Here is a 27,092-nt window from a genome sequence, read left to right as displayed (position 1 = left end):
AGGCCTTCGGGACCTCCGGGGTGGGCTAAGCTTCCTATCACTATTACTGAATGCCCGTTGTTTACATACTGTTTTATGCTGTAACTTAATCCTTTATTGTCGACTGTATTGTATTGCTATGTATTTTAAATTGTATTTTAAATTGTATTTTACTGGAATTTAATTGTGTACGTCGCCTAGAGTGGCTTTGGCCAGATAGGCGACACAAAAATTAAATTATTATTATTATTATTATTATTATGTCTCCCAGAAGAACTGTGGGTATTACATCTAGCTGCATTAGAGAGAGAGAGGTGAGAATGTTTACAATGGCAAACATGCATTTAGAATCCTGCAAGGTGAGTGGGGGTGGGAGAAGCAGCTTGGGAGGGAAACTTTTGAGTGGAAGGCTGCTGCTCCTCCACTCATAATTACAGCCTCATAATTTCAACCTTCCCCATCCTATTTTGCTGCTCACACTCCCAGCCATTATGCTATACCAATTTTCAATGGGCAACATCCAATAATGTCCAACGGCTTACACAACAGGACTTCCAAGTTCTTTTCTTTCCCTGCTGCACCCATGCACTCCCAAAACCTTCTCTGCAGGGGTCCTAACCCTCAGAGCAGATTTTGGGGGCATGCAGGGGGAAGGAGAAACTTCATGATGCAAACAGAAGTCCTCTCACACTAAGTTTGTTTTCACCAAATATTCACAGAAAAGCATTACTTTCAATGGCTCTTAGTCAACTCCAGAGATGATTTCATTCCAAGCATGCAAGGAGGATACAATTCAGATGACCAGTGATGAACTCAACCCTTTAGGTGACTCCAAGTACTGGGATGTTAGCATTTGTCCTCCACTAATTCTCACACAACTTTATCCTTTCCCACCAAGGTTTACATAGCTACTGCTAAAACTGCTAAAATATCTTACATCTCCACTGATTTCAAGCCTCTAGATATTATTAGCTCAACTATTCAATCATCCTGTTTCTGTTAGGAACCATCTATCAACACATGTAGAGGTTTGTTATGCCCTTCTTAAACTACATCAAGAACCTGAAGTTTCATTAGTTTTACCATCTAGATGTACCATTTTTCACTAATGCTTATTTTATTTATATATGACAATTTGATTACAGTCCATTGAATGGGAATGAGATTTCTGTATTAATACTTTAATATTCCACTCTCTCTTTCAACACCTGTCAGCAACTTGATCAGACTGCAAAATTCATTTCAATTCTATGGAATTGCAACTACAAAGAGGAAATTAGTTCTACCAAGAGATCATTTATCCATGTTAGAGCAGATGATATCAGTTCCACTGTGCACTCAATCCTATGCCTAAACTACTTTATTTTTCCAAGCCAGGACACATAAATTTAGCAACTCAACATCCTGCCCGCCCCAACTGGAAACCTAGGAAGTTACTTTCTACAAAGTCAGACCATTGGTTCATCCAGCTCATTATTGTCTACACTGATTGGCAGCAGCTCTCTGGGCGGGGGTCAGACAGGCCTCTCCCTGTCCTTCCTGGAGGTGCTAAGGATTGAACCAGTGACCTTTTCCATACAAAGTAGATGTTCTGACTGAGCAATGGCTCTTCCCCATGTTCGCAGTAGCTCTCAGTTCTGTGCTGCCTTAAAGAACTGATGCACAACAACATAAAGCACCCTTAGTTTTAGGGGCAAAAATTGTAGAGTAAAATTCACTTAGACAAAAAACAAATGGAATTATTTTGTTCTAGTTCATTGATATATACTAATCATGCACAACAATTTAAGTGAAACACGGGTAAAGCTGAAAGCAGAGTACCTATGAGGAACATATAGTCCTTTTGCAAAGCAACAACTCTCCATATTGTAGAGTGTTATAAAGAATAATGAGAAATGCAAATCTCTGACTGGATCTAAGACTGAAATGTAACTAATGTCATCACTTCAGTGAGAAAATTTAAGTTGAAAACTTAAAACTGCTCTCCCTACAGAGGCCTACGAGGCCTACCTCACGTGATCATTACTGACCTTTAGAAGGTTAGCTAGACTCACCTATACACCAACCATTCGAGAGGATCTAGGATGATCTAAGATTCTAGCACTGCTGCTGATTTTTAAAGGGTGGTTATTTTGATAATTTCTGCTTTATTAGTGGTTTGTAATTTTATATGCACTACCTTGATCATTGGAGGAGTAGGAATACATAAATACAGTACAGTGAAAAAATGATGAGATGTCCAAAACATGATCTAACATGTGGAAGAAGTATTGAGATGCCACTGTCTCGCCATTTCCATGGTTATCTTCAGAGATGCAGACCTACCTCTCAGCTGGCTGAAGGTAGTGATGAATTTGCTGGTCACAGACTTCAGCTCATTATTTGCCAGAGTGATGAGATGTATGCCTTCAGTGACATGCCTCATGACTTTGTAAAGGGCAATGGGGAAGGTCATCAGTTTGCAATCTGCCAAATCTAGAGCAAAACACCAAGGGAGGAAAGGAGGAGAAAGTGAGTTGAGTTTTGCAGGCAAAATGTATTATGTTCCAACACATCACATTTTAATTGGTTGTCCATGAGGACTGGACAGTTGTATTAGAAAAGTCAGGATAAGACACAATGTTATCATGTGGTAAGAAAAGTCATGTTTTTGAAAACAAGCCTACATAGACTAATTAGGCCAAACCCAAATTTGTAGACTAGTCCTTAGGGGATTTTAAGATAAGAAGTAGAAATCTCTCTGTCTCATTGAACCACGCATTCATCAGCTATACATGGAACAAAACTCTAAGTTCAATTAAGAATGTTCAGTGATCAAGCATCAACACATTTTGAAGGGACAAAGTCCAGAGTTTCTAGCCTTCAGTTCAACTAAACTTCCCAGAAAGTCAGTCCCCCCAAAAAAAATGGGGGGGGGGAAAAGAAATTTACTGACAGGGGGACGAGTTGCTTATTTCTAACAAACAATGGTAGGAACACACAAAAACCTACCCAAACCCAATTTTATTGTCAGAGACATTCCATGAGCAAATCACGTTTTTGTCCCATTAAAAGTGAATTAGATTAAGTTAAATTAACTACAGTACTGGTATTTGGACCCCAAGCCATAGAGTGCTGTTTGAATTATTATTCACATGAGTGTAAAATGAAGGGATGGTAACAAACTGGCTAATATGGAAGTCAGGTAAATAGAAGTCCTTTTTCTACACTGGATTTCTCTGCCTATCGTCTTCAGAATATCTCTCCAAACTACAATTTGCATTTCAGAAATACACTGAAATTGAACTCCCAGATGCCAGAAGGTCACATTCATCAAAATAAAGCAGAGCAGGCTGACCTGAGACAAAAAAAAAAGTAGTAGAGCCGGTTAAACACACCTGCTTTGACTTCATTCCAAGTGGCAAAACATTTTGCTTTAGTTTATGCATAAGCACTAGATGATTAATCACCTAATTAAAGCCGCTGTTCATTCATATGTTCTTGTGGTCTGCAATTATAACTCTAGGTTACTAATTCCTATGTTTTTAAAAAAAATTTTTTTTAATTTAAATAAAGTTTTTTTGGGGAACAATTCATTCAAGAATAAAACTGGAATGAATTAGCACTGAAAGTCCCATCAGTTCACATATCATTAGCAATTTGGTATAAATATAACAACAGACTTTTTCCAGGGCTATCACAATTAACATCGTTATTTCACAATGGGTTTATATCTCACACAGATGATATGCTTGATAATTTGACTATATGGCAACAATTAGAATACACTATATGATATAATATTACATAAAGGAATTAAACCTTATGTAGAAATTACAAATATGTCGGGATGTAGTTGTCCAGGGTCCCGTGTGTGTCTTAGACCCTTTACTTTTTTGGGTTTCTATGTCTCAGCCTCCTATGAGCCAATCAGCATGAAAGGAGAGTGTGTTGGCCACTCCAAGTCTTCTAACATGCTTCCTTGTCCTTTCCTGCTGATCACAGCCAATCAGAGTCAAAGGAGGTGAGTAAGCCACTGAAAAGACTACCATGAAAGACTTTTCTCAGCAGCTAATACGCTCCCCTTTGATGCTAATTAGCTCCTTGGGACATATGTTGTTGTGGGAGAAGGCACTAAGAAGGTTAGAGAAGCAGAAAACAATATTCAAACCTGGCCAGATTATAATCTTAGAAGCTTTTACAATCTTAGAAGGGGCATAGCTGTGATGTGGTGTGGCTGTGACTATCATGAAGGGACCCTGTATGTCTGAATTTGCCGTTACACTACTGCAAATCTGTCAAATTGTCATCCACAACTTTTCCAGTATTAACAAATAAAATAAGCTATAGCATTATTAAGGAAATATGGCTCATCAAGAAACGAAAGTAGATTTGAAAATCTACTATTTGCTGATGCAAGGAAAATCTGATAGGAAAACGGTTAAAGAAATAAAAAATATGGAAAATTTAAGAAAAACACTTGGAACAAGATGGGCCATTTGCAATACGAATTAGAAATAGATGGAAGTGAATCTGGCGTAACACACCTCATAGATTAATTTATGTAGATTTAAAGGAAAATCATTTCAAGATTCAATAACAGTGGTATTTTACACCATACAGATTATCAAAAATATATTGGACTGTATTGGATAAATGCTGGATATGGTCAGGGGTCAAAGCAGATTGTCTGCATATATCTTGGAGCTGTCCAAAATTACAGACATATTGGGATAATATTCTAAAATGTATACATGAAGTAACAGGACACAGAGTACCACAAAATCCTTATGTAATTCTTGCTGAACTATGTTAAAGATATAGTATTAGACACAGATTTAGAAATGGTAATGACAATGTTAATATCTGCAGAAATAGAAATGCAAAAAATTGTTAACAACCCAACTCACCAACAGAATACGGACATAAGAACATAAGAAGAGCCTGCTGGATCAGGCCAGTGGCCCATCTAGTCCAGCATCCTGTTCTCACAGTGGCCAACCAGGTGCCTGGGGGAAGCCCGCAAGCAGGACCCGAGTGCAAGAACACTCTCCCCTCCTGAGGCTTCCGGCAACTGGTTTTCAGAAGCATGCTGCCTCTGACTAGGGTGGCAGAGCACAGCCATCATGGCTAGTAGCCATTGATAGCCCTGTCCTCCATGAATTTGTCTAATCTTCTTTTAAAGCCATCCAAGCTGGTGGCCATTACTGCATCTTGTGGGAGCAAATTCCATAGTTTAACTATGCGCTGAGTAAAGAAGTACTTCCTTTTGTCTGTCCTGAATCTTCCAACATTCAGCTTCTTTGAATGTCCACGAGTTCTAGTATTATGAGAGAGGGAGAAGAACTTTTCTCTATCCACTTTCTCAATGCCATGCATAATTTTATACACTTCTATCATGTCTCCTCTGACCCGCCTTTTCTCTAAACTAAAAAGCTCCAAATGCTGCAACCTTTCCTCGTAAGGGAGTCGCTCCATCCCCTTGATCATTCTGGTTGCCCTCTTCTGAACCTTTTCCAACTCTATAATATCCTTTTTGAGATGAGGCGACCAGAACAGTACACAGTATTCCAAATGCGGCCGCACCATAGAGTTATACAATGGCATTATGATATCGGCTGTTTTATTTTCAATACCTTTCCTAATTATGGCTAGCATGGAATTTGCCTTTTTCACAGCTGCCGCACACTGGGTCGACATTTTCATCGTGCTGTCCACTACAACCCCGAGGTCTCTCTCCTGGTCGGTCACCGCCAGTTCAGACCCCATGAGCGTATATGTGAAATTAAGATTTTTTGCTCCAATATGCATAATTTTACACTTGTTTATATTGAATTGCATTTGCCATTTTTCCGCCCATTCACTCAGTTTGGAGAGGTCTTTTTGGAGCTCTTCGCAATCCCTTTTTGTTTTAACAACCCTGAACAATTTAGTGTCATCAGCAAACTTGGCCACTTCACTGCTCACTCCTAATTCTAGGTCATTAATGAACAAGTTGAAAAGTACAGGTCCCAATACCGATCCTTGAGGGACTCCACTTTCTACAGCCCTCCATTGGGAGAACTGTCCGTTTATTCCTACTCTCTGCTTTCTGCTTCTTAACCAATTCCTTATCCGCAAGAGGACCTCTCCTCTTATTTCATGACTGCTAAGCTTCCTCAGAAGCCTTCGGTGAGGTACCTTGTCAAACGCTTTTTGAAAGTCTAAGTACACTTTGTCCACTGGATCACCTCTATCTATATGCTTGTTGACACTCTCAAAGAATTCTAATAGGTTACTGAGACAGGACTTTCCCTTGCAGAAGCCATGCTGGCTCTGTTTCAGCAAGGCTTGTTCTTCTATGTGCTTAGTTAATCTAGCTTTAATAATACTTTCTACCAGTTTCCCAGGGACAGAAGTTAAGCTAACTGGCCTGTAATTTCCGGGATCCCCTCTGGATCCCTTTTTGAAGATTGGCGTTACATTTGCCACTTTCCAGTCCTCAGGCACAGAGGAGGACCCAAGGGACAAGTTACATATTTTAGTTAGCAGATCAGCAATTTCACCTTTGAGTTCTTTGAGAACTCTCGGGTGGATGCCATCTGGGCCTGGTGATTTCTCAGTTTTTATATTGTCCATTAAGCTTAGAACTTCCTCTCTCGTTACCACTATTTGTCTCAGTTCCTCAGAATCCCTTCCTGCAAATGTTAGTTCAGGTTCAGGGATCTGCCCTATATCTTCCACTGTGAAGACAGATGCAAAGAATTCATTTAGCTTCTCGGCAATCTCCTTATCGTTCTTTAGTACACCTTTGACTCCCTTATCATCCAAGGGTCCAATTGTCTCCCTAGATGGTCTCCTGCTTTGAATGTATTTATAGAATTTTTTGTTGTTGGTTTTTATGTTCTTAGCAATGTGCTCCTCAAATTCTTTTTTAGCATCCCTTATTGTCTTCTTGCATTTCTTTTGCCAGAGTTTGTGTTCTTTTTTATTTTCTTCATTCGGAGAAGACTTCCATTTTCTGAAGGAAGACTTTTTGCCTCTAAGAGCTTCCTTGACTTTGCTCGTTAATCATGCTGTCATCTTCTTGGCCCTGGCGGTACCTTTTCTGATCTGCGGTATGCACTCCAGTTGAGCTTCTAATATAGTGTTTTTAAACAACTTCCAAGCATTTTCGAGTGATGTGACCCTCTGGACTTTGTTTTTCAGCTTTCTTTTTACCAATCCCCTCATTTTTGTGAAGTTTCCTCTTTTGAAGTCAAATGTGACCGTGTTGGATTTTCTTGGCAATTGGCCAGTTACATGTATGTTTAATTTGATAGCACTGTGGTCACTGCTCCCAATCGGTTCAACAACACTTACATCTCGCACCAGGTCCCGGTCCCCACTGAGGATTAAGTCCAGGGTTGCCGTCCCTCTGGTCGGTTCCATGACCAACTGATCTAGGGAATAGTCATTTAGAATATCTAGAAACTTTGCTTCTTTGTCATGACTGGAACACATATGCAGCCAGTCTATGTCTGGGTAGTTGAAGTCACCCATTACTACCACCTTTCCTAGTTTGGATGCTTCCTCAATTTCATATCTCATCTCAAGGTCTCCCTGAGCATTTTGATCAGGGGGACGATAGATCGTTCCCAGTATTAAGTCCCTCCTGGGGCACGGTATCACCACCCACAACGATTCTGTGGAGGAGTCTGCCTCTTTTGGGGTTTCGAGCTTGCTGGATTCAATGCCTTCTTTCACATATAGAGCGACTCCGCCACCAATACGTCCTTCCCTGTCCTTCCGATATAGTTTATATCCAGGGATAACCATATCCCACTGGTTTTCTCCATTCCACCAGGTCTCCGTTATGCTCACTATATCAATGATATCAATCTCTTACTTATTATTTAAGGGAGAAAAATGGACAAATTCATACAGAACTGGTCAATACTTATATTAACATGGAAACAACATCATCAGGAGAATAAATAACTGTCTAAATTAGTTTTATTAATTTAACAAATACTCCATACATACGTTTATGTAAATATATTTTTCTTCTTTTTATAACAAATGTAATTTTTGATGGCTTTTTTGTTTTTTCTTCTTCTCTTTATTATGCATCTGATTAATTCATTTATGTACTTTCTTTGTAATACTTTTTTTTAAACTTTTTTGGGAGGAGGCCAATCTTTACTATGAACACCCTGCCCACTCTCTCTCCCCTCCAAATACCGAGCACACACTAGGATCCCAAGACAGATTTTCTTTGGCCTTGCATACAAAATGAAAGTTAGGCATATGAAAATTTAACGAAGCAAAAGGCTGCTACTTTGAAATAATTATTATGCATAGTGCAATACAAAGGTTTTTATTGTACAATCACTGAAGCTGAAAAACAGGTATTCGGAAAGTCATGCTTCTTTGCCCTGCTTAATCATCCTCTTCTTTCATTTAGCTAGCACAGACACAGCCTTATGCAGAATTGAGGCACCTTAAAGAAGAATGCATGCATTGTGTAGCATAAGCTTTCACAGATTAGAAGAACTTGCTTCATCAGAAATATCTCATCAGTGGCTCCCATACTTTTTTTCTCCTCTTGGGCCACTTCAAAAGTGCTGAGGGTGTTGGTGAACCACTTAATGATTTTGCTGCCTGTTGTAGCAATTGTAACTCAACAGAATTCAAACTGTATTGCAATAATATACAATTAAAAATCAATATAAATATTCAATGTGATGGATGTGCCATTTCACATCTTCAACCACAAATCCACAGACACACCATGGACTTGTGAACCACTGGTGGTCCATGGACCACAATTTGGGAACCCCTGATCTAGATCACAAAAACGTATGCTGCAATAAATCTGTTTATCTTTAAGGCTCTTCTTTGGCTTTGCTGTTAACAGAATAACATGCTGTCAACTCTAGAATTAGTCACCTGAATACTGTGCAGCTATGATGAAGGAGAAGGCTACTGCTGAAATGAAGGGAAGTATCCTATGTTACTTCTTCAGAATTATTTTTGTACCCTTGTAGTTTTATCTACAAGGTGGCACATCATTTACTTTACTGCAGTTCCGTAAGAAATCAAAGCAGTTTGATGAGCCACAACATTCACTCTCCCGTGCCCTGGTTCATGGAATGTAGTCAATTCCAGAAAGCTATTGCAAAGGCTCTCTAACTTCCCACTGCAGCCTCCATACCAAAAACAGGTCAGATTCTCATTTTGAAAAATAGGGAGATAGACCATTTTCAGCTGTCGGTTTTCCAGTGATTTTTATCCGAACTACTCATTCAGATTTTACTGCACAGTTCCTCTGTGCCAACAAACAGTATGTTATTGCTTGGTTTACTGGTCAGAATGCCTAGTTTTTTTCTCTGAATGTGTGATGTGTTTTAGGACATAGGCCTTATTCTGATTCAGACCATTAATCCATCTAGCTCTGAACTGTCTACAGTGACTAGCAACGGCTCTCCAAGATTTCAGGTAAGAGTCTCTCCCAGCTCTACCTGGAGATGCTGGGGACTGAACCTGGGACCTCCTGCATGCAAGGCAGATGCTCTACCACTGAACTATAGTCCTTCTTCTTGAAGCCCTCAACCGCAGGACCAGATTAAGCTAAGGAGGGCCCCTAGGCTGATTGGTGTTTGGGGGCCCCTTCTCCTCTTAGGCACGCATGCATGCCATCAACCAAGATGGTGGCAGAGGCTTCAGCCCCTTAGGGAAACTGCGGCCGCCATCTTAATTGATGGCAAACCACAAAAAACAGCTGAGAAAAAGGTAAGCGAAGCGGGGGGATGGCGGGCAGTTCAGAAGCTCTTGTCCCAAGATCCGCGGCTCCTGTCCTGCTTCTGTGGATCATGGAAGGAGAGCAGAGGGCCCTCTGTAGCTCCAGGGGCCCTCGGGCCAGTGCCCCACGGGCCCCCAAGAGCTCCAGGCCCCTAGGCTTCAGCCTACTAAGCCTAATGGATAATCTGGCCCTGCTCAACTGTATTATACCTGGGCACTTGTTTGATTTGGCTGTTATTTGTGCAGATCACTTTTTAAATTATACATCTGGAATGGTTATGTAACTCCAGCTCAGATAGCAACATGAAGTCAATTGTTTAGGTCCAGACTAAGTTAGTTGTCCTTACGTCCCCTTTAAAATCAGCAATCTGGAGTCCCACTGAAATTTCCCTGGGAACTAAGTGCAACTAACTTAGTCTGGATACATCTCAGTGGATGTTGCAATCAAGTGTTGTGAGTGAAAGGATAATATAGAGCTATGGAAAAATGAGTGACTATCCTCCCAGACTATAAAAGCAGAGTATTAGGACAATATTAAATCAGAGAAACCATAAAATAATAAAGCTGTTAATATGAACTTACACAGCAATGTTCATCACACACACATTCAAATAGTCTCATTCATTTAGGCTTACCCCATCAAATGAAGCTTTAGTACATGCATTATTTATAACACAAATCAACACTGCACAATCCCAGCATTTTCAGAATATTCAAAGAAATAGCAATAGTAAGCGCTACAGATTTTGCCCATGATCATTTTATGTATCGTGAGCAGGTTTGTTTCCTCATCTCCCTTGTGGGATTATTGCTAAAAGCAGTTGCTCTTACCACAGGAATGTTTCAGCTTTTAAATCGTCACATTCCACTTCATGAACATCCTCCTCCTATTAGCATGCACCCCAGTGGCTCAAACAAGGATAATTGTAGCTAAATCTACACTTGGGCAATTTGCACACATGATCGCGTACATGGGTCCTTTCTCTCTCTCTGGTACACACGTATATGTTGTATCTGTATAGGAAAAAAGTGTCCTGTGAGAAGCATCTTCACATAACATCATTTGAGAAGGCTTGATCATGCAAGCCAAATGCATAAACTGAACCACCTTTCTAAGGAGTACATCAGGCTTCCATATCCAATCACCTCCAAGCTAGTTGTTCCTAGTGATGGCGATTCCTTTCCACCATTTATGGCTGCCTTCCCCAACCTGGTTGCCCTCCATATCTTTCAGACTCCATTTCCAATCTGCTCCAGCTGGCATGGGCAATGCTTAGGGATAATGCAGTCCAAAACATCTGGAAAGAACCAGGTTGGGAAAGATTGCTCTATGGCAAAGCTTTAGGAAGAAATGCTTTACGATGGGGTAGACCAACTGTACTGTCCCCATATTCTCTTGGACTATAATTCCCATCATCCCTCACCATTGTCCATGCTGGCTGGGGTTGATGGAAACTGGAGTTCAACAACAACTAAAGTGATACTGGTTCCCTTCTCCATCTGTTTTTTGGTAATGCCTCTTACTATGAACCAATGCCATATCGTGATGCACCACTGTGCACATATAGCATAGCACCTCACCATCCATCTTGAACAGTGTAGCAAGGTCTAGATATGATCTGCCTAGATATAACATGCAGATGAAAACCGATTAAACCATGTGAGTGTTGCCTAGCACGTAATTTTATTGTTTCAGTCCTTGGTTTAACAACAAAAACAAAGTGTTTAGGAAAGAAACTGAAAGTACAATATACCATTCAAAATGACCAATTAGAAAGCATCTCCTACTCAGCTAAGAGCTGTGAATAATTAATTTAAATCACTCACAGAGACACAAAACATTCAATTACAAAAGTGCCAATTTATTCACTTCAACTACTACCTGCTGCTTATATTACTTTTTGCTGTATTCCCAGTGCTTTCAGTAATTAGCATTTTAATCACTTTCAGAGGTACCTTGCAAAATGCTTTGCTAGCAGCCAGATCAAATCAATACATACCCTTTAATGAGCCTTAGCATAGAGTGGGTTTCAGGCACAATCACTCTTCAGTTCAAGACAGTGCTGAAACCTTGTATTAAAGGGGGTGGAAGATGCAACCTTAGTCTGGTTTGGTCATGCTGTACATTCTGCTTGTTAAAACAAAAATCTAGCCATAACCAACTCCTTCTTTTCTTTTTTGATATTTTATTAGCACACCGCATTCTTCCTTTGGAACGTCCAGAGTTGCCAACATGGTGCTGCCAGTAAACACTCGTTCTTGCAGGCGCTGGCCGGGCCCTTCATTACAATCCTAAACATACGCCCTTGGATATTGCATCTTAGTAATATGTTTAGAATTGAAGTGTTAATGTCAGATACAGAAATGTTTGTGTTTGGGAAGCTTTAATAAGCAAGAGATTCTGACATCTCAAAATCTACTTAGCCTCATCTTTGAAATGCCCTTTCCCCCCCACTCCCCATATTTTTTCTTGTGCAGTCACAGCAGACAAAGCTGACAAAGAGAATAATAGAGTTGGAAGGTGCCTATAAGGTCATCAGGTCCATCCCCCCATTCAATGCAGGAATCCAAGTAAAAGCATATACAACAGACGGCTGTCCATTGAACTATGATCTATGACTGATTCTATGATCTATGGAGTCAACCATACATCACCTGGTACTGATGGGTATCTCATTCCAAAAGCTGGAAAGCAATTGCCAGCAATCAGAAGAGCAGACCACCTCCTGCCATTGGACATAACCAGCCATTCTGGACAGGATGACTAGCCATCAGCCTCACAGAGGGATGGCCTAACTATAACTATATCCCATCCTGTATCTAAGGCTTAGGGTGAATAATAACTTATAGTAACAATTTTACATTTAAAAGGAAAAAGAACTTAACCTCAATAACTCCATTAAGAGGCTTGAAAGAGTCACAAACATAAGAATGTAAGAAGAGCCTGCTGGATCAGGCCAATGGCCCATCTAGTTCAGCATCCTGTTCTCACAGCAGCCAACCAGATGCCTACAAGAAACCCAAAAGCAGGACCTGAGCACAAGGGCACTCTTTCTTCCTGCGGATTCCAGCAACTGGTATTCAGAAGGATACTGCCTCTGACTGTGGAGGCAGAGCACAGCCATCATGGCTAACAACCTTTGATACCCTTATCCTCCATGAATATGTCTAAAGTTCAGGTTGCCAACTGCCACGTAAAATGAATCAATTTAATTGAGACATGCAACACACTATAATAAAGATGTAAAGTAGAAACTAGAATAACCTTCTCTTCACAACTTAATGATCATATTATGAGGCACCTGTGTTTTGTACTTGGGTATACAGTACCAAATACACAAAGTATCATCTGAAATGGGCTTAACTTTCCTCCCTCTTTTATTATAAGTGCCTAGAACTTAATCAAAAAGAAAAGTGGTCACATTTCAGCTCCCATCTTATTGCAGAGAATTCTACACTTCTGGAATTATCTTCCTAATGAAGAATGTAGGGCCTTTTCTGAATTTCCATTTACGCCTGGGGACGAGAACCTCTGGGCCTCCAGACACTGTTCCCATCATCCCTGACCATTGGCTACGCTGGCTGAGGCAGATGGGAACTGCAGTCCAACAACTTATGGAAGACTGCAGGTTCCTCACCGCTGCTTTAAACATTTGCTTTGTTTAGCATCTAAATCATGTGTTATATGCACTGATCGTTAGGTGCTGCTCTTTTTTCTTTTTTTAAATTGTATTTAAAAATACAGTTCTTGTTAGAAATTTTTGTAAACCACCTTGGGAGTTTTTTCTCCCCTGAAAGGTAGGGTATGCATTTATTTAATGAATTAAACCACATAAATAGAGCCTTCCGTTGATTCTACTAGAAGCTAGATCATCCCTTTTAAATTACTCATCTCATTTCTGTTTACATCTAATTCTTCATATATTCTTCTTTTAAACCTTCGTGAGCTATTCCTCTTGGTGCAACCTCATGGTTTCCCTGAATTTCACTAAATGAAAAGAACACATTTTAAATATAAAAATGTTTTCCTACAAATCTGCTTCATTCGCAAGCAGTTTTTCTACTCCACTGCACTCTTTTTATAAATCAATACAGTACCACATTACATTTTAAATTAAATCTACAATTATCAAATTATGACAGGTACGTGTGGGCATGTGCACTTTTATCTTTTTTACATTCATGTAAAAAACATTTGCTACTCCTACAACTATATGGGCACAGTCCATCAATTAAATTAGTACTAATGACAACCAAGAAATCATATCAAATTCAAGTCGACTACTACAGGCACTGGAGCATGTGGCACCAGTGAGTCAGTTTCTCCACTGATATCCTGTTGCTGCTTTGAGTACCACTAGTGGCCCTTCAGAACTACTATTCTAACTGATTTCCCCACCTGACATATCTATATTGTCTAACAATGCCCAAGAACAGAACAGCAGTTTTGTTGGCAAGTTTCAACTTTTTATCCTCCAAAATCCTAGAAGGCCAAATTTGCTAAAGATTGCTTCAAGGACAGATGCTATATTTGCAAACATTTAGAGCTTGAAACAGTTTTTCATGTATTTTTCGACTGTAGATTCTAACAAGGGGTCAGTGAACACATAATTTATCCCCTTTTGAGGCAAGTCCCTGGTCGATCCTTAGAGACCCTTTTGAGTATCTTCCTTGAAGGGGTCTAATATATTCATTACCAAACAGGTGCTTCTATATTTGAATGTTGTAATATCTCTTAGATCTGCTATGACTGTTAGTTGCTAACTTGTCACCTTTGCTCTTCTGATACTGTGATTCTGTATTTTTTGTATTCTGTATTTTCTTTAATGTAATAAATATTTGATTGTTGAGCTGTGCTTTCCCCACCTGCCCTGCAACAGGCACCTCTCAGCTGAGTCAAGCGCCGGGGGGGGGGAGGTGAAGTACTCAGCCCTTTGGCAAGAATTAAGAGTGACAGGGAGGCTGCACTTTGGAGTGACAGCAGCTGTGACAAACAGCTTACTGGCTCACACCCTACACTGACCATCACCCTGAAGAGTGCACAAAGACTATTTACGACTTCTAAAGCAAATAATTCAAAAAATATTTTGTTTGCACAATCAATGAAAATCCAAAGGAGCATTAAGTCTTTGCTAAGTGACCTAGTGAATACTAGTGAATACTCCATTGGAAGATACCCAAGAAAAAGAAATGATGTGACTGCACTTTCAATCCAACCAATATTCTGTTTCATTTTGTCATTGTTGCCAGGGTTGAAAACATAAAATGAGTGGACTGAGATTTCCTGGTTACTAGTGAAACTACGCCACCTGCTGGATTTGTAGCCATGGTGCATACACAACATGAACCACAACACTGCAGAGATTACTTCAGTGTCTCATGTAGCCCAGTGAATGAAGAATCTGCAGAACTGCTGAGGCTAAGCAAGTGTGGACCTGATCAGTCCCAAAGATGGGATTACAAACGTAACAATAATTTTTTCAAAGAGTTGGTCTCATCTCCCTGCTATTTCATTTAGTGAAAGTTCAACACATACCCATCCTGCATTTTTAATTTACAGTTTTTATCATGCTGTTCCAAGAAAAGGTCGTACACAGGCTTGAAAAGGTCGCCTGCAGAGCATGAAAAAACATCTCTAGACCAAGGCAAGGAAACCGCACGAAAGCTCTTCCTTTCCCCCCCTCTTTTAGGCTAACAAATATGCAAGTGGACTAGTAAAAATGTGGGCTAGTAACATTTATGGACTTGGAAATTAATGAAGAGCAGTAAAGTGAGCAATTACTGTCTTGCATCCATTTCCAATGTATAAATGAAAATTTATTTATTTATTTATTTATTTATTATTTTATTTACATCCTGCCCTTCCTCCCAGCAGGAGCCCAGGGCAGCAAACAGAAACGCTAAAAACACTTTAAAACATCATAAAAACAGACCTTAAAATACATTAAAACAAAACAACGTTAATTTTTTTAAAAAAAAACCCTTTAAAAACATCTTTTAAAAAAGGGTTAAAAACATATTAAAAAACACATATATTAACAAGCAATTCTAACAAAGATGCAGACTGGGATAGCTCAACTTAAAAGGCTTGTTAAAAGAGGAAAGTCTTCAAAAGGCACCAAAAAGATAGCAGAGATGGTGCCTGCCTAATATTTAAGGGGAGGGAATTCCACAGGGTAGGTGCCGCCATTCTAAAGGTCTGTTTCCTATATTGTGCAGAACAAACTTCCTGATAAGATGGTATCTGCAGGAGGCCCTCACCTGCACAGCGCAGTGGTCTTTCAGGTATCCTGGTCCCGACCTGTATAGGGCTTTGTACACCAAAACTAGAACCTTGAACTTGACCCGGTAGCAAATGGGCAGCCAGTGCAATTCTTTCAGCAGCAGGGTGACATGTTGGTGATACCCTGCCGCAGTAAGCAGTCTCGCCACCGCATTTTGCACCAGCTGCAGCTTCTGGACCAACCTCAAGGGCAGCTCCACATAGAGCGCATTCCAGTAAACCAGACCGGAGGTTACCAGTGTGTGGACAACAGTGGCCAGGCTATCCCAGTCCAGAAATAGCCACAGCCGTCTTACCAGCCAAAGCTTAATGTAAAAGGCACTCCTAGCCACTGAGTTCACCTGGGCCTCTAGTGACAAAGATGGATCCAGGAGCACCCCCAGATGACAGACCTGCTCTTTCAGAGTGAGTATGACCCCATCCAAAGCAGGCAACTGACCAATTATCCGAACACAGGAACCACCAACCCACAGTGCCTCCATCTTGCTAGGATTCAGACTCAGTTTATTGGTCTTAATCCAGCCCACCACCGAGTCCAGGCAGCGGTCCAGGGCTTGAAGTTCTTCCAACTCTCTATCTGCTTATAATTATCCACTTGCCGGTGAAAACTGAGAAACTTTGCAAGTCTCTCAGTCACAGCCTCCCTGTAATAGTGACCTACCTCACAAGGAATTCTAAGAGGGGAGAATAATTGCACCCTCATCCTCCCAGGTCGATTCATTACAAACCAGACACTCCCTAGCTCCTGTCAGCTTTCCTCCAGGAATCAGTTTAAAAGCTGCTCTGCAGCCTTTCTGATATTAACTGCCAGCAATCTCATCCCATTGTGGTTCAAGTGGAGCCAGTCTTTTTTGTTTAGGCCCCACTTGTCTCAAAACATCAACCTAACAATTCCAGACCCCTTCTCCTGCCTTTCTCCCATCTGATCCACAGGGCTCAGTCTCTAGCTGGCCCTGTGCATGAAACAGGTAATATTTTTGCGAAAGTTATGACAGAAGTCCTGGATTTCAACTTCCAAGCCTAGCAACCTAAAGTTTGCTTCCAGGACCACATGACTACACCCATGTCATTCATACTGACATGCACCATGACTACCGATTCCTCCTCAGCACTAGCTATCAGTGTATCGACAAAGCATACCATCACAATCTTTGTAAGGAAGGGAGGCCACCATGCAGTTTACATGCCCACCACAAACCTATCTTTCTATGTTTTTAATGATCAAATTGTCCACTATTAGGAAACACACACCCCAACCAACTTCTGAAGGCATATCCTCAACAGGATGTCAGGTCATCCCAGAGGGTCAATTATAAGGGACAATTTCCCTCTTTCTCAGGATGATACTCTTCTCTGAACCCTCCCTTCTCTAACAGTAGAGAAACTATATCCCTAGGAGTGGGGCATTCCTATCACATCCCAAAGATCTTGTCCACAAACCTTTCTGCTCTCTCAGCTTCTCTTGGTCAGCTACCTTGGTCATTACCTGAGCTCATTATGACTTCTTCCCTGCAGGCAAACAGTTTTTCAACTGACACCCTATGAAAAGCACTGATGGCTTTTCTACCTTGACTTAATTTTTGTTTTGTTTTGTTTACTGTGGTTATTTACTTGGAAAGTTCAGTTATGACAGATCAGGCAGGGGGTGGGTTGATTGCCATGGACTCCTGACCTGGTTGTTAAACATGCACAGGTACTTGTTCCCTAGCTGCTTAAATGTTTACCTGGATGGTTTGTCACTGGGGCCCAGATCCTCTATTATCTAGGGCTTCCTTACAAGCATGGCCTATCTTTACATCTCTGGTTGGTTTCCCCCAGCTTCTGCCAATTTGATTAGGAAGGGAAAATGAGGGTGTGTGGATCAACTACTGGGCTGCACAAGCCTGCCCTGAGCTGGAAATTTTAAAGAGGGATTTGGGTCAGCTGAGCTCCTGGGAATGGTGATTTTTATTAGGAGGGTGGACAACGAGTGAGGATTAAAAAGACAGTATAGGCAGTTTTAAGTTTCTGTTGGGTTATCTCCCTAAATTTAGCTCTCAGCATTCAATGTCCTTTTCTGCCCTTGTTCCAGCTGGTGATTAATAAATTAAATAAATGTGAAAGAGTTATCTTCTTGCACATGTGTTTAACTCACCTGTCTGCTTATCTGTTTACCTGGACAATGTCACTGGAGCTGAGATGCTTTATCAGCTGGGGTTCCTCTCATGTTTGTAATACACAACCTTTCCTCCCAGACAGGAGTCCTCAATTGTAGTCTTAGCATGTGGCAAGCCGTTCATTCCCTTCCAATTAGCCTCATTTCTGCCTTGATTGATTCAACCTCCATTTGTTCACTCTCATCCATCCTACTACTGCTGCCTCCAGGCACCAATTCAGGCATCCACTTCTGTTGCTTACATTACAAAATACAGACCAGGGTGTCTTCAGCATATTGATGGCACCTGACCCAGAATTCCAAACAACCTCTCCCAGTGGCTTCATATGAACATTAAGACGACTTAGGAGAGAAATGAAACCCCTACATCAGATTTCCCAGGGAGCAGAGCAGGCCTCCTTAATAATCACCATCTGAGGAAAGGACAAAATCAATCCATGACTAAACCCTTCATTCCCCATCAGGTTTTCCAAGCAATAGAACAAATTATCATGATTTGCACTGTAATAAGTCACTGAAAGATCTAGCAGAATCATTAACAGAATTATTTTCTCTGTCTATGTAAACTGTCTACTGGGGCAACCAACATTGTCCCAGTCTCATATAGAAATCTGAAACAAGACTGAGAAACAGCACCCAGGAATACATTTCCCCCTAATACAATTCCCCAAATCTAGATACAGTAGCCTTCAAAACTCCCAGTAACTTGACAACAATCCTGAGTCAGCCTACTGAATTAATGCAATTTCACATAGTAAGAGGCAGTGTCTGATATAAGCATAAATTCAGACTCCATTTGCTATACAATTTGGGCAATTTTATCAGCAAAGAATCTGGCTGAGGTTATAGACTTCTCCTTAGGACAAGGTAAATCAACAATATTATTATGGTCAATTTCTATCCACCTTTTGGCCAAAAGGCCCTCAAGGCGGCTTACAAAAAATAAACACAAATATAGAAATACATATCAATAAAAACAGTACAATCTACAAAAAATAAACAAGGCAATATTATTAGAAAGCAACAATAACAACTTTCAACGAAAATGCAAAAAGAAATCACACTTTCCTAATAAATTCCTAACAACTAGACAATGTCTACTAGTTCTTACATCAATATGTTGACATCAACACAGGATACCACTGAGGTGTCCTGCTGCTACTGCATCTGCCAGTCCTAATACAGGAAAATGAGCAGGAGTGGTCCAGCTTGTTGCCGACACAGATGATGTCCATGGTAAGCAGTACTTCAACTTGATCATGGGGATGAAGTGGTCAACATTCTGGCTGTCGTAGGTTGTTGCAAAGGTGGAAACGACAGGCTCAGAAAGAAAGAAGAGGAAAGAAGTAGAAGCCTGCTTGGTGTGGGTGGGTCTGCCCGTGGGAGAGATGGAAACGACGGGCTCTAAGAGGAAAGGGGTGGAGGCCTGCTTGGTGTAGATGGATCTGCCCCAAATCCAAAATAAATCAACTGAAAAAGCTTCCGCTTATGCAAAAATAAATATTTCCCATCTTCATTGCCATCTCATGCAAGTTCAAAAAATGGGCAATACCACATCCCCTACAAAGTATTTTCACTGCTCCATCCTATCCATACATCCCTTTATAGGTGTAAAGTATTAAAATACAATCTTAGCTAAAAGAACATACCTTCCAGGCTAAAAGTTCTTGCAGGTTTGCAAATATACTCAGGCTTTAGAGACTGTTGCAACAACAGATGTTGACATTAACAATATTTGCTTACTTATATAGATATAAGAGCATCCTAGTGGTACACCAACTGTAAGGAAGCTATGCTGATCTGTGTAACATTTGATAACCTGTCCTAGGCAGATGTTGGGTGCAAACATCCACAAGAGCAAAATATGAAAAGGACTCATAGAAAAATGACAACTTCTCTAACCGAGTTATCAGTTATCAAGAACCAACTGCTAAAAGAGTCCCTCTGAAATGCTCCGGAGATGGCTCTGAGGCTAGGAGGGGCAGAAGCTGAGTTGAAGAAAATATGATTTTCATGCAGAAGGTTCCAATTTCAATCACCTGTTTCAGATAGCAGAACTTATGTTATGTTATGGTTTATTTCTAGGCCGCCTTTTGGCCAAAAAGGCCCCCAAGGTGGCTTATATACACATAGAAAAACACAAGACACAAAATACAAATAAAAACAATACAATTTACAAAAATTCAAGCCAACAAAATCCTAGCATTTCTAAAAAGCAACAACAGCTAAAAACCAAAAGCAGTTATATTCCTGGTAAAGGACAGTCCCCAGAAAAATGTCACTAAGAGCAGGGGTGAGGGGGCAAGGCTGGTGGAAAAGCTTGCCCTGGATGGTCCCAGTACAGTCTCACCCCTGCAGCCTTAAAACTGGAATGACGCTGGACTTCCGGGAAGGGTGACTTAGCCTGTGCCTGCTTTTGAGACGGGCTCCTGCCTCAAAAGAAGCTTATTCAGATATATCAGTCAGTTTTTTCTTTTTTTTTTGACTGATTAAACTTCTCCCGGGTAGGGAGAAACGAAGAGATTAACCTCAAAGCCTATTTTTGTTGGGACGACCAGATCTCATTAATTTATGGGACGAGGTCCAGCCGACGAAGGTGGGACGGATTTTCAACAGCAAGCTCTATCTGTTAAAGCGAAAGTTCATCTTATCTTCTAAGAGAGAACGCACTAACAGGCAAGCACCCTTCTTTCTATATTTTTCTTTTACTTGACTTAAATTGTTGCTGTTTAAAAGAGATTTGCCAGATTGATCGGTTTTTGACATCTCACTGGGGAGCCGTAACTTCTCTCTGCTACGCACTAATTAATAGCTTATCTCTGTTTTTGTTGCAAAAAGCTGTCCTGGATTTGCATTCTAAAGATACACACAGAAGAGGGATTTCTATTCCAGATTTTTATTTTGAAAAATATTATACTGTTTTGAGACTACTCTCTTTTTGGTCTATTTTATTTTGACGAATCTGTTTTTTGACGATTGCCATTAATTGCTTCGATCCTGGGAACTGCATTTTGTTTACTTAACTATTGGAGAGATAAGGCTGTCTGCTCTGTTTATACTGTGATGTCACCAAGTTTGGAGTATTAACCCAATTGTTGCTGAAATAAGAAGTGGTTTTCCTATATTTTTCTTTTAAAATGGCAATTAAGAAAGTGGCTGAGAATCTGGAAATAACTATGTTTCAGAGAATAATGAATGAGATTGAGATAACGAAAATTGAATTGAGTAAAATGAAGCAGGAGATTAAAGATATAAGGGTCCCTGTGAGAGAGGTGACCCTGGAAGGGGTCCCTGTGAGAGAGGAGACCCCGGAGATTGGAATAGGGGTCCCTGTGAGAGAGGAGACCCTGGAGACTGGAATAGGGGTCCCTGTGAGAGAGGAGATCCCGGAGATTGGAACAAACGTGGAACAGGAACAAGATTTGGAGTCTATGGACTTTAGAAATAAAATCTATTGTTTGGAACTTAATGTTATCTCTGAAGAAATTAATGAAGATTCTAGAGATAAAGTTATCAATGGCATGGATTATCTTCTGGACTGGAATGATGTGATGGAGCCCAATATAGAGAAAATCTATGGAATTAACTGCAGCCATGTGACAATGGAAAAACTTTTAAGAGATGACCCAGTGTATTTTGAAAAAAAGAACAGAGATATGATTTTACAGCAGTATTTCAGCAACTTATTCAGAATGGATGGCAAGAAAATATTTGGGATAGAGGTAATTCCCATCAGACTCTTATTATATGACTATGGCTTTGACAGCAAGATTATTATGGAATACTGATAATGGAAGATTGGATATTGAAATTACTGGACTTAACAAGACTACTGAAGATGGAAGATGGAAAATGGAACTAATAGAGATAATAGAACAATGGCTACTGAAATTACTGAACCTAACAGATTCTGATGTGATGGATTAATTGAAATGTTTATTTTGACTATGGTTATGACAATAAGATTATCATAATTAGTAATGAGATGGATTAATCGATATGCTTATCTGGAAAAAAAAATTGATAGATATATTTCTTAAAGAATTGAAACCTCTCTTTGACTTTTTGTGGAAAGAATAAAGTAATGTTTATGAGATTTGATGATTAAGTAAGATAACTACTGGAGGAAAGTGATTTTATAATATGACTTAAGAGACAGGATTGCTATATATTATAGACTTATAACTGATTTGATCTTTGACAAATGGGAAGTCAATATTTTACTCTTTATTTTTTATTTTTGTTTTTTTTTTTCTTCTTTTCTTTTTTTCTTTTTGTTTAACTATTTTTGATTTTGTTTTTTGTCTTTGAATGTTTTATGATTTTGTCTTGTATGTTTTATGAAAATCTGAATAAAAATTATTGAAAAAAAAAAAAAAACTGGAATGACGCTGTCAGTCAGAATATAGATGGACCAACTATCTGATATTGTGTTGGGTAGATTTCATATTCTTAGATGTTCAGTGCTTCAAGTAGCCACTCCCACAGCTTCAAAGATCTCCAGATACATAGACTCAGTAGCCTCACACACTGGCAGATCAGGCTCTGTGGCCTTCAAACTCCAGTCAGTCAGCCAGCTTACGTCCTGGGTCAGCCTCACCTATTGCTCCTTCTGTAGCCCTATTCCCAGGGTAGTGAGTTTCATCTACCCACGCACTTCAATAGCTCAGTGTGAAATGTCAACCCCGAAACACTTACAGGAAAAAAATTGGACTAGTAGAAATCAAGAGATTCCAGGTGTTTATGAAAGGACATCTGTGGGTGGTACACATTATCCTGCAAGTTTAGCTTTTCTCCAGAGGTGAACCAAACACTTTGTTACATGTCAAACTGTATGGTCAATTACCAAGGGCGCTGTCTATTTTACATAAAATTTAACACAAACTGCGATCCCATTATTTTTGGCCTCCTGTGCACACACACTAAGCTGCTTTTCCAGGTGGATATCCCATTGTAGCTTGCGAACGTTTACCACATGATTAGTATTCTTCCTACTGGCATAGCGCTCACTGGCTAGAGAAAACCATGCAATAAGCCCAGTGACAACCTTGAAATAGCCTTCTCCACATTGTAGCCACGTGGGATGTTACCATGGCGAAGCATCACTCAAGTGACTTGAGGGGATTCTTCTTACACCTAAGATATAAGGCTGCAGCTCAGCGCATGCTATGCAAGCAGAAGGTCCCAGCTTTAATCCTTGGCCCCTCTGGTAAGAAGGATATTGGGTAGCAGGCTTTGCCTGGCACCTTGGAGATTCACTGCCTCTCAGAGTACATAGCACTGAACTAAATTGATCGATAGTCTGACTCAGCACTATATGTTCAGATAGCCAGCATGAATCAGTACTCAAACAATGGGTACCAAACAGGACGATCTTCTTACCTTTGGCAACAGTCCCCTTAGCTTTTGGTTTTAGAAGGCTAGGGGGGCATGATTTGGCTAAAATGGGGGTGGACGGGAGCCAGTTTGCATGTGGTTTTCATTAAGAGGCCCCTTACATCTACTTCTTCCATTATAAATTCACACACAGAGGTGAACTAACTCCACTCCAGGCAGAACACGTATCAGTTGATTGTTGCTGTGATACTCTCCACTTTGATTTGCCTTTATAGCTGTTTTACTTGCTGCTCTGTTGAACCTAGTTTTAGTGGAATTGTGATTTTTCATGTTATTTTATGTGACACCCAGGGAACTGTTGTTGGTTGGGTGACTGATAGATGGAATAAATAAATAAATAGTTCAGAGCAAAGCCAAAGTAATCAACTTACCAAGTGAATCTCCTTTGTTTTCAACTGTTTCGTTCACTTTTCTGGCTACTCTGGCGACAGCTTCTCCCATCTTTTTCTCCATGCAGGCACGTCCCACCAGGAAAATACTTTGGAAATTGCTACTACCGAAGGAAAACAAAGCATAACAACAACAGGTTCCATTGTACTGGTACTTCATAGCCGGTTTCAAAGACAACTAGGACTTATGCTAAAACCAGTGTGCACATAAAATTCAGCATAATCCACAATCGCCAAGTTGTTCCCCACCCTACCCCCAAAATCTTTACCAAAAGGTCAACATAACTGGGACAATTCAGAGAGCAACCTATTTACTGGTCCCCTTTCATTCTTTCTAACTGGTGCTGCCTAAGAACAGATAATGAGTTCAGGAGGCAGATATATCTTGAAGTGCAGAAGCAGGCCAGCCGATGTGAATACATGGAGGGGGGAAATATACATGTGAATATAAAAGTGCTAATCCTCAGCTTATATAAGTTTTTGCTGTTCATTAGCCATTTTCCTTTCTTTTCTAAATAATGTATTTAAAGTGGACATCTGTGGTCGACCACCTTGACTCACCACTGAACACCCAAGTACAAGGGAAGTGAAATACTACCAAATTATGGTAAATAATTTACAGCTACCTTTAGCTATCAATAAAACTACCAGAGAAGATTCCGGCCCTATCCACAATAGGGATGCTATTTTCTCAATTAATTCCAAAGCCTTTGGCCCACTAGAAAGGATCCATGGGCCCCAAACTAAAGCTGGCATCTTAACAACTTGAGCTATAAGATTAGATGATATTCATCTACTGGAAAAGAAAACTCTTTTGTTCAGTGCCAGGGACACAGCCGATATCCACCGTTTACATACTTAAAAGGAAATCCAACAGCAATCAAAAGGCCTTGCGCCTGCATTTAAGAGTGAGCTGTGTTATGAGAATGGAGCTATTTAAGGCTGCAGTCCTATTCTTACATTGGAGCAACCATCATTTCAACCTTTCCTGAAAACATTTTACCCTGCCTTTCAGCATAGAACTCCCAACACATTTATAAAAATACAAGTGGCACCTGATGTAGTGCATCTTCACCTAGTAACAGAAAAGGGCCAAAGCTCAGTGGCAGAGCATTAGCTTCACATGCAGAAAGTCCCAGGTTTGATCCCTGGCATCTCCAGGTAGGACTGAGAGATTTCTCGGTCTGAAATCCTGGTGATCTGCTGCCAATTGTGCGATCAATAGTGAACTTGTTGGACCAATGGTCTGACTCAGTATAAGGCAGCTTCCTATGTACTCCTGTGCGTGTTCCGCATCTTCCTCCATCATATTCCATTCCATTTTCCTATTTGCCTTTTTTCTTTTCAAACAGAGCTGGTGGATCCAGTGCCCAGTCTGTAATTTCTTTGCATGTATCCTTGCCAAGAGGATTTTCTAGCTACCACAAAAGTAGCCCAGCACCTTGGTCCTATATTTAGTTGACAGAACAGCAAAATTAAAATGCTGGACCAGTGGCAGAAAGCCAATCCGTCGAGCCAAGGTACTTCGCCAAACAAGTAACACTAAACCTGTCTACAACTGGGTTATCTATGTCTTGAACAAATCTCAAGAGTACAAACTTAAAGAGTATAACGACATTCACCAGTTGCCAATCACAACCATGTTGGAGCATACAAGCTGCTCTGTGGTGAGCACTGCAGCCAGTAATTGTGTGCATTTAACAAGCACTTACACCACAAATTTACACCTGTAAGTCTTGTTGATTCCAAGCAGAACTTGATTCCAAATAAGCATGCCTTAGCACTGCAGCCCTTTTAAGTTTCCGTAGCATTTGAAAAAGCAGCAGTTGTTGCATGCTACATTATTTTTCTATGGCTGAAGACAACCAGTTGGTACCAACCTGCCCTTTCCATGTTCAAGGTTACATTTCTCTCACTGCTCAAAACACACAGCCTGGACTCTTCTGAATGCATTGCCCATTTTGGCGAGGGCTTCTTCTGCCTTTTACACTCCGTCCGCCACCCAGGCTTGTAGTTGTTTTTCATCAAACACCCTCACTCCCACTTGTATAAACATTCTTCTTTCTGGTATAACATTTCCCTTTACATTTATTTAAGATTACTGGAACATGTTCTGTGCACCAAAAACAGACACTTCCCCAAAACATGACTAGCACAATGCTCACCATAGGCCAACAAATAAACAGAACTGATTTGCTCACCCAAGGGTGTCTCAGTTTGAGGGGACCAGCTAAGTTAAGAGTGGGAAAAGAAGTATAAAGCCCTGTGCCTGGAGAATAGCCTTCAGTCTGAAGGCATTGTGGAGTCACTGCGAAGGCTCAGGAAAAAGTAGTACAGTTAATTCTAAACTGGGAGAGACAAGTACTACCTATTTCTTGTTTTCTGAAAAGTTTCCCTCCACCTTTTAATCCGTCCTTCGGGGGGGGGGGGGAAACCCTGATTCTAGGTACAGCAGAGACAGTGCAAGCTATAGGCGGAATAAGCATCACACACCAATCAGATTATAGAATTAAATCGGGTTTGCACTCTTAACTTCCAACGAAAAAATATAAAAATACTAAGGCCTCTAAACTCCCATCAACCCCACCCAGCATAGCCAATGGCCAGGAATGATGGGAGTAGTAGTCCAGTGGCATCCGAACGGTGGCAAATTCTCTGGTCTTGATCTATTAAGCACGACTCCACCCTGGACAGTGACGATTCATTAAACGTTGAACCGCTACCGGAAGTTGAAGCTGTGCATTATTCTAATCTCTTTCTGCCCCACGAGTGCGGTCGCCTGAAGTCCTCTATTCATAAAGCCCACCCCGCGCGTTCTCGTTCGTCGCTCGCAGCAGCTACACTACCGCGCTGCGCGCCTCGCATTTCCAGGCGTTAGTGAGCGAGCTCTCAGGCTGCAGGTTTGCTTGTGCAATGGTCTCTCTTACCGAAAAGCTAAGGCAGAGTTTTCTTCTGCACGCCGCTGCTAGAGCTTCTCAAACCTACGAGCCAGACGCTGCCGGCGCGGCCTCCCCTGGCCATGGTGAAAAGCAGCAACAGCTGCCCTCTTTCTTCTAGCCCAATCGCCAGGCGATAGGGATGGCGGAAATCCAACAAAAGCGTGCTGGACGAAAAACGGCGACAGAGCAAGAACCAATCAGCATAGGAG

The 27,092-nt window shown here is 40.7% G+C and overlaps 1 protein-coding gene across 4 annotated transcripts in view; it reads right to left on the bottom strand.

The window, feature by feature from the left end:
* LRRC20 (leucine rich repeat containing 20) overlaps positions 1-27,092 on the bottom strand; it is a 94,745-nt gene extending 67,653 nt beyond the window's left edge. Inside the window, exons 1-3 of one of the 4 annotated variants that reach the window (XM_061635284.1) lie at positions 26,872-27,092; positions 23,927-24,048; positions 2,305-2,454 (exon numbers count right to left, since the gene is read on the bottom strand). In XM_061635284.1, coding sequence (XP_061491268.1) covers positions 2,305-2,454; positions 23,927-24,008 — 232 coding nt within the window. In that variant the 5' untranslated portion in view covers positions 24,009-24,048; positions 26,872-27,092. Of the gene's footprint in view, positions 1-2,304; positions 2,455-23,926; positions 24,049-25,824; positions 25,847-26,871 lie in introns of those variants that run through there. The other 3 variants (XM_061635282.1, XM_061635281.1, XM_061635283.1) reach the window with 3 other exon arrangements.

This window comes from Rhineura floridana, chromosome 7 (assembly GCF_030035675.1).
Source record: "Rhineura floridana isolate rRhiFlo1 chromosome 7, rRhiFlo1.hap2, whole genome shotgun sequence".
Lineage (NCBI taxonomy): Eukaryota > Metazoa > Chordata > Lepidosauria > Squamata > Rhineuridae > Rhineura > Rhineura floridana.
The sequence above is the reverse complement of the archived record's forward strand: the minus strand, read 5'-3'. Positions and strand labels throughout refer to the sequence as shown.